Source organism: Onychostoma macrolepis, chromosome 08 (genome assembly GCF_012432095.1).
Source record: "Onychostoma macrolepis isolate SWU-2019 chromosome 08, ASM1243209v1, whole genome shotgun sequence".
In the NCBI taxonomy this organism is placed as follows: Eukaryota; Metazoa; Chordata; class Actinopteri; order Cypriniformes; family Cyprinidae; genus Onychostoma; species Onychostoma macrolepis.
Window position 1 is genome coordinate 24,513,829 of NC_081162.1, and position 11,337 is coordinate 24,525,165.

Below are 11,337 nucleotides of genomic sequence, written 5' to 3' on the forward strand. Positions count from 1 at the left end.
GACAAATGATCCGCTGCCACCTACTGGACGTGTGTGTAAGTGACGCGCACCGACAGACAGGAGACAACTGTACAGTAGTTAACTAAATCTAAAACCATAAAATACATTTTTGTAATATTATTACTATTTCATAAATTTTGAAATAATATATATATATATATATATATATATATATATATATATATATATATATATATATATATATATATATATATTAAAAACCTTAACCTTTATTTATTTCAGCTAGTTCCAAAGTCAACATTTTTCATAGACATGGACGTAAATTTTTAAAAACACACACAAAAAAACACAGCAAAATTACTAAAATTATAACTAAAACTAAAATAAAAAGGAAAATATTAATACAAAAATATTAATAAAAACTATAATAGTATCTTAATGATATAAAATAAACATTAGTAGCTGCAGATGTTATGCAGTAAAATAAACAAACAATTAAATAAATAAATATTTTAACACTAATAAAATACCTGTATTTTGTATTGAGTTAATGTTTTAAGTGATTTGAAAAGTTTATTCAGATTTCTACTATTAGAATCAGATGAGATGTTATTATGTAGGCTAATTAATGCTGATAATACTGCAAATTCAGAGAGAATTCTGAGAGATAGTCATAAAGAAATGAGAGTAAATATAGTCAGTAACATAAACAAATAATTATTAAATTATGAATAACAATTAATCCTTAAAATAGCGTCAGTCATTAGTCAGTATGGACATAGAAGATTTGATAAATGCAGCAGATAAACCAGAATTTCATGAGATCATATAATTACTTTTTTCTTCTTCTTCTTTTTTTAGCAGTACTGCTGGAAAATCATGTGATGAAACAACGAAATAAAATAAATAGTTACTAAAGTCGTCGATTCCCTGCAGTGCAGGAAGGATGTCGTGCACGCGCACACGCTCGAGATCTCCACGCGCTGGTCAGAGCAGATGCAGCTCGCGCCCGCAGAAGAACATCGCGCATTCATTCTGAATTAAAGTGAATTAAAACGTCCTCGGTACAAGACTGGAGTTATTCGAGTTAAGGTAAAACTTCTATTCAGCCTTGTGTCTTTATGCTTTGGTAATTTCGCTTCATTCTGGGTCAGTAGAAATTGAGAGTCTGAAAGTTTACTTCTGTTTACTTCTTTCAAGTGCAAATGTGTTTTCAAAATAAGGCGTGATTAATTTAGACAAACAATATTTTGCGTAATTAAACTCTAACTTTAATCTTATATATATATATATACATATATATATATATATATATATATGTGTGTGTGTGTGTGTGTGTATATATATATATATATATATATACATATATACACACACACACACACACACACACACTCTCTCTCTCTCACACACACACACACACACACACACACACAAATGTATATAGTCCAAGCAATATTTTGACATTTACGACACTGTTTGTTGTGATAGGCTGTGACAGCCTAAAACTAATTATTATTAGTCATAGCTTCTGTTCAATACATGGGTGTAAATAAATTAATATGTCATGTCTAACATCTAAAATATACATTAATCATGTATGTTATCAATTTTATAATGTTTGTTAACGTTAAAGGGTACATTTTTAATTTACCTTGAAAAAGCAATGAAAGCAAGTATTAAGTCAATGTTTTAAAAGTGATCAGCATGACAGCAGAAATGTCCTTTTATTATATTTAAGAAAAATCTGTAGGCCACCTATACAATTGATCTCATTAGCATTGGATATACTTTATTCTAATTAATTTTATAGACACTTAGTGTAAAGTATGAAATAACATTAAAAAAATATTAGCAATGGTACGGTTGGAACATATATTGATTCAGGGTCAGATAAGGACAAGCATTTAACTAGAGAGATTCGCTACAATGAAATGAATCCTCTGTGGTAAACGTAGGCAGATTTTTAAAACAGCAAACAACCATCAAAAATGTTTATTATGTCTCCTGCACATTCACTCAGGGCTTTGATAATATTGTCAGTTCTGACTCAGCAGGATGTTCAGATTAGTCACCTTCCCAAATCACCTCAGATCATTTCAGAGCAGCAGCGCAATTGTCTTTCGTGCACTCAAGCCACATTTTGAAATGTTTCTTGGATTGTCTTAGGGGATAAAAGTCATCATATTAGAGGTTTCCATTAGCATTCCCTTACCCCACTAACACCCAGACTGACTCCACACAGTCCATCTGTGCTAAATGCGTCTCTTTCTGGATGTTTTCTCAGAGTTAGAGTCAAGCGTCTCAAATGGAGACAGAAGCCATGGATGTCCAACAGCAGGACGGAGGGCAGGGCGGCACGCCAGACAGGGTCGTGCCCCAAGAGAATCATGTCCACACGACACAACCACAGGCCACCCGCAAACCTGACGTCACAGGTGAGAAGGATGTTTATGAAGCAAATTTTTGAGCATATGTAGCTTTTAAGCTTAGTTTGCATTGGAGAAAATTTACATGGCAACATTTTTTAAATGACTTAATGACATTTCACCCAAAAATGAAAGTTTGCTGAACATTTACTCACCCTCAGGCCATCCAGAATGTAGATGAGTTTGTGAACAGATTTGGAGAAATGTAGCATTACATTACTTGTTCACCAACGGATCCTCTGCAGTGAATGGGTGCCGTCAGAATGAGATTTCAAACAGCTGATAAAAACATCACAATAATCCACAAGTAATCCACACCACTCCAGTCCATCAATTAATGTCTATCCATAATATTAATGCACAGCTTAAATGCCATCTACAAGCAAAGTCCAAAACAGTAAACAAATATGTGACCATGGATGACAAAACCAGTCTTAAGTGTCAATTTTTTAAAATATACAACTATTTTAAAATCTGGAATCTGAGGGTGCAAAAAAATCTAAATATTGAGAAAATCACCTTTAAAGTTGTCCAAATTAAGTTCTTAGCAATGCATATTACTAATCAAAAATTAAGTTTTGATACATTTACGGTAAGAAATTTACAAAATATCTTCATTACTTCATATCCTAATGATTTTTGGCATAAAAGAAAAATGGATAATTTTGACCAATACAGTGTATTTTTGGCTATTGCTACAAATTGTGGTTTTGTGGTCCAGGGTCACATATGTTGGTGGATTTTGATGTGTTTTTCACTGGAGGAAGCATTATTATGGACTCTTTTTTTTTTTTTGACCAGATGTGATGGTTTAAAATGAAAACCTCCTAATAATGGATTTGTTTCTTACAAACACGCAGCTTTTCACTTCACAGGACATTCATTGATGGACTTGAGTGGTGTGGATTATTGTGATGTTTTTATCAGCTGTTTGGACTCTCATTCTGACGGCACCCATTCACTCCAGAGGATTTATTACAAGCAAGTGATGTAATGCTAGATTTCTCCAAATCTATTCTGATGAAGAAACAAACTCGTCTGCATCTGAGAGTAAGTACATTTTCATTTTATGATGAACTATTCCTTTAAATATTTGTCTGTGACTAACAGGTCCTGTCTCAGCTGAGATTGTTCACAGCGGAAGCAACGAATCGCTGACAGACGGTGTCACAACCAATGATGATGCTTTACTGCTTCCTGACCACATACCTACAATTTCACGCAAAATAGAGAAAGGCAATGGTATTTCCATTTTATACAAACTGTGATGTATTTAAATGTCTTATTATCTGAATTTTAAGAGGCCTATATTAAAATATGAATTGAACACATTTCAGTGAAGCCCAGTCTTCCCAATGGCTCTTCTCCTCCAGTCAAAGGGTCTGCTATCATCCGTACACCGCCGGCTTCTTCATCAGGAGGATCGACAACACAACAGAAATGCAACGGACATGCAAAGTGCAACGGACACAAACACCCTCACAGAAAACACACGCCCTCCACCTCCACGAGCCAGCAGAGCTTCAAAGGTGATGCTTCGCAGATACAGAGAGTAGCTGGAGACGGTAAGAAAATCATTAGCTCTTTCAAAAATATATCTATTGGTTCAACCCATAATCAAACCGTCAACCATTTAGTGTCAATATTTTTATGTATTTTTAGAGCACATAGGGCATGTTTGAAAAGAGGCCTCCACCCACAGGGCTATTCGTAAATATAGGGCCTGGTCTTATCTTTCAGCGACACTAGGACGGGCCTGTGGTTTTATCTTCATGTGTTTAATGGTCCCTTCACGTCAGCGCTTGATAATTCTTTCCATTAGGTCAAACATCTCTGTTTGATGACTAACTCACATTAGTACATAAATATACTCTTCTGCATTAGATATCAGTGACTTTAAACACTTAGAGGGCTTGCTGTTTTGATAATATCATGAGTTTGTGACGTTTTTTCAAATGTTGTGAAGGAATTCACATGATTTAAATAGATAAAATAACAACATTCTGGTGGTATCACTATGTTTTTGTGTGCTTGAAATAGAAACGACTTACAAAAATGACCTTATTCACAAAATTATTTAAGGTCAATATTTTTTAAAGTAGAAACAAAGATTTCTGTGAGTTTTCAGAGGGTAATATAAGTGTAAACATAACTAAATGCTAATAAAGGCCAGTAAAGACTTAAGTTTGAATACTGTGATCAAAAAAATTATGTCACTCTCTTGATTATATTAACATCAAAAAGTTAAAACCATCACAAAAAAAAATAATAATTAATTATCACAGCATAACAAGGTTGGGGGAAAAAAGTGCATAAAAGTTCTCAGAAAATGCATAAAACATTTTTGGGAAAAAAATTGCACAGTGGCAGGATATCAAAAATAGCTTTTTTGTATTCTAAAATAAAGCCAATATGTAATACTTTTATAGTTATTTTTCACATTAAATAGATCAAAAGAGACAGTAAAGACATTTATAATATTAAAAAATATTTTTATTTCAAATAAATGCTGAAATACTGAATACTGAAAACGGTATCACTGTTTCCACAAAAATATTAAGCAGTTTCCAAAAGTAATAGTAAGAAATGTTTCTTGAGCAGCAAATCATGTGACACTGAAGACTGAAATAATTATGCAGAAAAATCAGCTTTGCATCACAGAAATAAATTACATTTTAAAATATGTGACCCTGGACGACAAAACCAGCCTTAAGTGTCAATTTTTCGGAATTGAGGTTTATACATCATCTGAAGGCTGAATAAATAAGCTTTCCATTGATGTATGGTTTATTAGGATCAGACAGTATTTGGCTGAGATACAACTATTTGAAAATCTGGAATCTGAGGGTGCAAAAAAATCAAAATATTGAGAAAATCACCTTTAAAAATGTCCAAATTAAGTTCTTAGCAACGCATATTACTAATCAAAAATTAAGTTTTGATACATTTATGGTAAAAAATTTACAAAGTATCTTCATGGAACAAGATCTTTACTTAATATCCTAATGATTTTTGGCCTAAAAGAAAAATCGATAATTTTGACCCATACAATGTATTTTTGGCTATTGCTACAAATATACCCCAGCGACTTAAGACTGGTTTTGTGGTCCAGGGTCACATATAATCAAATAGAAAAGAGTTATTTTAAATTGCAACAATATTTCATAATATTGTTGTTTCTACTGCATTTTTGATTAAATAAATACAGCCTTGGGGAACAGAAGAGACTTTCAAAAGTCCTTTGCATTACATCTACAGTTTTAAATCTTTCAAATAATATGACAAAGTCCAATTAATTATATAATTGCATGTCAAATTGTTTCAAATACTTTCATAAACACTATGTTTGTGGCTGTTTTCAGACTGCTGTGCGCACTGCATCCTAGCCTGTCTGTTCTGCGAGGTGCTGTCGTGGTGTTCGGCCGTGGCTCAGTGTTTGGCTTGCGGTCTGGAGTGTGACGCTCTCTGCTGCTGTGGGGAAGCGGCCACCGGTGGTCTGGCATGCTGCGCTGAGGACACCTGCTCTGCCCTGCTGGATTGTGGGATACTGGAGGACTGTTGCCAGTCTTCAGACTGTCTGGAGATCTGTTTGGAATGCTGCTCCATCTGTTTCCCGACCTAAACGGGATACTCTACAGAATGATATCAAGTGCTCAAAGGACTGTAAGCGTTGGATATATATTGTATTGTTATCCCGCATTTTGTATTTATTCAGTATGAAGAATGAATTTGCTGCATCAATCAATGTTGGACTATTCTGTACGAGGCTACTCTCTGAGGCCTTAAACCTGAAGCGTGTTATTTTTTGTTTGTTAAAATACACACAAAATCCATGTTTGAATGTGAATCATCGCTTTGTTTATTGGAGAATTGACCAATAGCGTTCGTTCAGGAATTCTTTATCACTGTTGAAATTCTGTTTGGTGACACTAGTGGCACAGAAATGAACAGTGAAGAGCAAAAGATTGAGTTTACAGCACTTGCATTAACATTACAGTTCAAACGTTTGAGTTGGTAAGACTGTGCTGCAAAACATGATTTTTGTCTTGTTTTTCAGTACAAATATCTAAACCTTGTTAAATCAAGGTACTTAAGATATTAATTAATTAACAAAATCTAAACTGAGTGAGTTTATGCATAAAACAAGAAAAAAATATCTTTTAGTGGGGTAAGAAAAATAATTTTGTTTTCCCTTTAAAATTAAATTGATTTGTTTTAAGCATAAACTCACTTAATTTTGCTGATTTATTTCAGACAACACAACTTAATATCTTAGGTTGCTTCTCAAGTAAATGCATCATGATTTAAGAATTGTTAGAATTCGTAATTATTGTAATTGAAAACAACATAAATATTAGTAAGAAAATCATTTTCTGAAGGGTGTTTAACATTTTTGACAATAAGGCTGCGTTTATTTGGTCAAAAAAATACAATAATAACTGTAATATTGTGAAATAATATTACAGTTTAAATTAACTGTTTTCTATTTGAATACACTTTAAAATGCATTTTATTCTTGAATTTTCAGCATCATTATTTCAGTCATCAGTCACACGATCCTTCAGAGATCATTCTATATGCCGATTTGCTGCTCAAAAAAAATCCACCTTTAAGTGGAATAATTCTTTTTGCACTTGTGAGAGCTTAAGTTTGAAGGTTTTCCTCCAGATGTGTCAGATTCTTCTACATTCTCTTCTTCATTAATAATGAAGCAAACATGTGCATGCTTGAAATGCCTGCATTAAACATTTTCATCAACTGTGATATTTTATACTGCCAAGAAGAAAAATCTCCAATTTGTTCTGAAGAAACATGTTGTTTTAATAATACATTCTTCTGTGTTTTGAAGAGTTTAGCATGACAGCTGAGATTGAGGCGTGAGTATCTTTATTCTCAGCACTCTTATCTAAAGTGTGTGTGGCAGGAAGGCTGGCCGATGCAAAAATAACCAGTCAGGATGACTATAAAGCGCTTGCATATTCCTCCGGGCATGTTGAATTTCACAGGCTTTCTCCAGATGACTCTGCCCAGTGTTTAGACAGCGGGCACTGCTCGAGAGAGAGCTGATGTTGAATCTGGCAGAGGGACAGAGATCTGTGAGTCCAACAAAAGCCACGCAAGCTCTACTGACACCACCTCCCTTCATCCCGCTGTGGGTTACACATTATAAACATCAGCTAAGAACGCCATATATGCCTCCATCACTGATTTACTGATTATATAAGTCAGCAAATAACAAATTGTAATACTTGAAAATGTGTTTAGCAAGGCCGTAGGTTTGATTTTGGCATTGGTGGGGACATAACGGCAGACAACAGACATTTAATTGTTTGATCACTATTATTGCTAGGGACAATTTAGTAGCGCTGGATATTGCGTCCCTACTAAATTCTACACCCTTGAAAATCATAACAAGTGATGTCTGACTTTGGAAACTATAGTTCTCTACTTAAATATGAAGAGGGCAAGCAACAAACTGAGTTAATCCAAAATTCAAACTAAGCTTATGGACATAATTCATAAATATATTAAGTCAGACATTGAAGCGAGTTGCTGTTTTTGTCACTTTTCTGAGGAAGATGTCATTTATTTGTTTTAGCAAAGTACCCACACAGAAAGCATCTCTATATTTAACCTGTGTGTCCTTAAAAAAGCATGCTAACCATAGTTTAACTATGGTATTTGTAGTAAAACTGTGGTTATACAAAAAATAAAAAACCTGGTTACTACTATAGTAAAACCACGGTTAATTATTTCTTAAGGGATTTGTATTTGTGTATACTTCTTTTCTTTGTTTTGTTTTTATAACTGTATTGCCTTAAAAATAAATAAATAAATATAGAATAAAAATAAATCAGAAAAAAAGATTCGAGATACATGCTCCGAAGTTCCGATCTGTATCAAATGATTGAATGCATGAAATGATGAAAAGCACTTAAAGGGATAGTTCACCCAAAAATGAAATGAATTGTCTGTCATTAATTACTCAAGCTCACGTCGTTCCAAACCCATAAGACCTTCGTTCATCTCCGGAACACAAATTAAGATATTTTTGATTCTTAAATTCTTCTTCGAAGCTACGAAAACACTTTTTGTGCACAAAGTAAACAATAATAACATAATATATTCAACAATACTTCTCCCCCCGAGTTACTGTCTTAAAGCACAAAAAGAAAAAAAATTATTAGAGTGCTAATCTTTTAATTAATTATGATAATACAAAACATGTATGCGTAACATATGAGTGATTCTATAATTGCAGGTACATTTAGTGTCCGAAGTAATTATTTTTTTCTGCTTTTTTCAAATGGTTTTATTTTTTAAATTATTGTAATACTGTGTTACTTGTTGTTATGAATTACAAGATGTTACAGTCCATAACAATTTAATATTTTTTGCAAAACGTGTCTTAAATATCTGAAAATTGGTCAGTGCATTTTTCCATCATGTATCTTTGTGTAATCAAAATATTTTATTGTACTTTTCTTTTGGTAATATTTCATTCATTTTATTTATAAAAGCACTAAAGATTAATTTACCTAATTCTACAACATCTTTTTTTTTTTTTTAAATAACTTTTTTCTTATAAAAATGTGTGTCCGTAAATCTTGCGTCAACTCTGTCACCGTACCATACTTTGCCTTTAAATTAGTGGAATTATCTCCCACAACTATGTAAGATACAGGAAATGATGTCACTTTCCCTTACTGATAAGATCTAAAGCACTGAAAAGTCTATGTGCTTTCTCTAAGAAAATATTTTAATCTAAAAAGTTCTTACACCGAGAGTTATTTTATAAAGTGGCAAATCTGTTACCACAATATCAAAAGGAAAATAGAATTTTTCATTGATCACACTTTGTGTCATTTAAAAGTCTTTTAATCATGATTTCATTAGTGCCATGTGCTCTTAGCATTCATGCTAACAAGTGGAGTTTTTGACAAAAAATAAATAGAATTGTCAATTCTGTTACCATCAAACTCTGTTACCAAGATAGAGTAACAATGCTGACAATCCACCGGACAATTCTGTCAATTCTGTTACGTAAAGGGTCAACTCTGTTTATGAACTATTTTCACAAAAAAAACAATAAAATTGTTGTTTAAATTCTCATAAAGATCATTGATTCATTTTTGCACCCGTATAATATTTCAACAGCATTTTTTTTTAACTGGATGTTGTATATAATACATTTTCAGATTAAAAATATTTGCTCAAGTGGACAGTTCTGTGAAGACCTGGGTATTTTTTTCATTTTTAAGGTATGCATAGGTGAAATATTATCTCAGTTTCAAGTGATGGAAAGTAAGGACTGTTTATCTAATGAAACAATAAGGATTTTTCCTGTTATGATTTATTGTTATTTCTACACATTGGCTAATTTGTCTGTAACAGAGTTGACAAACAATACCAATACCAAAAAAAACAACAAAAAAAGAGGAAGTAACTTGTTTGGCAAGCACTGAATTATTAAAATGAAATATGTTTTCAATAAGATACTGAAAAAAAATTCTGTTAGTGAAAAGTTTTTTTTTCTTAACTTTCTGAAATGCCAAATGTATCTCCAATTATAGAATCACCCACATTCATGTGCATATATGTAAACTATATTTGTAATCAACTACACTATTTCCTCATAAAAAATGTAAATAATAAGGTATCACAGTTTCCACAGTAAAATATTAAGCTGCACAACTGTTTTCAACATTGATAATAATAATAATACATCAAAACAATAGTATAAACAAAGTTTAAATTTTTTTTTTTTTTTATCTGTGCATTAGAATGTTTATTTTTTCTGTGCAAAAGAATTATGTCTATCATTAAATGACACCCACTAAATGACATTTATATATAAAAAAAATCTTGTCAGGCATATTTAGAATAAGACTCATTATAGAGGACATTACACACTTGCATTTCATTTGCTTTTTATGTATATGAAATCACTTTGTAAACTGAATTTGATGCAGACACCAAAACGGGACGCCTCGTCTTTGACCCATATATATAAAGCAATCAGGCTGATTGCATGTGGAGATGAGTCTTACCTCCTGGACCGTGGGCTGCAGGGAGGCAGGAAGGCAGTGTTTATTGTACAGATGTGCCAAGTGGCGTCAACAGGAAGTGGAGGAAGTGACTGAAATGACAGTGCTGGGGCGACAGGATAGGCCACACGGCCCTAATCCAGGCCCGGTTCTGACCCAGCGCTCCTGCCCGCTGTTTCAAAGAGCCACCGCCACTCAGTGTCTGCAGGGACAGGAAGCAGCTTTCAGCATCACTGCACCAAAAAAGACAAAACAGTTTTATACATCAAAGTCAGTAGGACAGTGGGTCTGCTCTACTTAGATCATTATATTCCTGTTAAACTAGTAGCAGAAATCAAACTGAAGTGAACTTCTTATTTTACATTTATGCATTTAGTAGATGTTTTTGTTGTAGTAGCTTACAAATGACGGACTCCAAACCCAGTGTAACTGAGCATCTGGCGAGTCTCCTGTAATCTGTGACGTCTTTTCCTCAGGGGCTGCATGACGCGTTTGCTAGACGACTGACCACAATCCTCCTTTTGTTCATTCAAGGTTTTGGAGAAGAAAGAGTGCTGACGTCGTGAAGACTCTCACCCATGAAGAACAACAAACTGCAGATTCTTCATGGCCGAGGAGCACCGCAACATTCAAAAGGGGTGAAGAAATAATCAGAACTTCCTTTATTTGGCCCCTTCAAGGTTGAAAACCACACTTATAAGATGTCTAAAACTTCTGTCCTTTACAGTGATGCTGTTTCTCTTGTTTAAGCAATCCTAGATAGACCAAATATGGAACAACCTTTAATTAAAAGTTCAAATAAAAATATTCTAACTGCATATATATAACACACACACACAGTATAAATATAAATGTATATAAAACACACATATATAAAATATAAAACAATTAATTAAACA

General features: G+C 33.4%; 1 protein-coding gene and 1 long non-coding RNA gene across 3 annotated transcripts; one reads left to right on the top strand and one right to left on the bottom strand.

Annotated features, from left to right (window-relative positions):
* Window positions 1-907: 907 nt before the first annotated feature.
* zgc:113363 (uncharacterized protein LOC791449 homolog) lies at window positions 908-6,227 on the top strand. 2 transcript variants are annotated; one of them, XM_058783863.1, is made up of 5 exons: window positions 908-1,053; window positions 2,249-2,399; window positions 3,501-3,632; window positions 3,728-3,955; window positions 5,753-6,227. In XM_058783863.1, the coding sequence occupies exons 2-5, from the start codon at window positions 2,270-2,272 to the stop codon at window positions 6,010-6,012; spliced, it is 750 nt and encodes a 249-aa protein (XP_058639846.1). In that variant the 5' UTR covers window positions 908-1,053; window positions 2,249-2,269; the 3' UTR covers window positions 6,013-6,227. The 2 variants fall into 2 exon arrangements, with proteins under 2 accessions (XP_058639846.1, XP_058639847.1); XM_058783864.1 differs by having other exon boundaries at window positions 3,764-3,955.
* Window positions 6,228-6,373: 146 nt separating this feature from the next.
* Window positions 6,374-11,212, bottom strand: LOC131545234 (uncharacterized). Its single transcript, XR_009272368.1, has 3 exons — window positions 10,841-11,212; window positions 10,442-10,671; window positions 6,374-7,465 (listed from the first exon to the last, which is right to left on the bottom strand). It is a non-coding gene; the product is annotated as an uncharacterized LOC131545234 (long non-coding RNA).
* Between the last annotated feature and the right edge of the window lie 125 nt (window positions 11,213-11,337).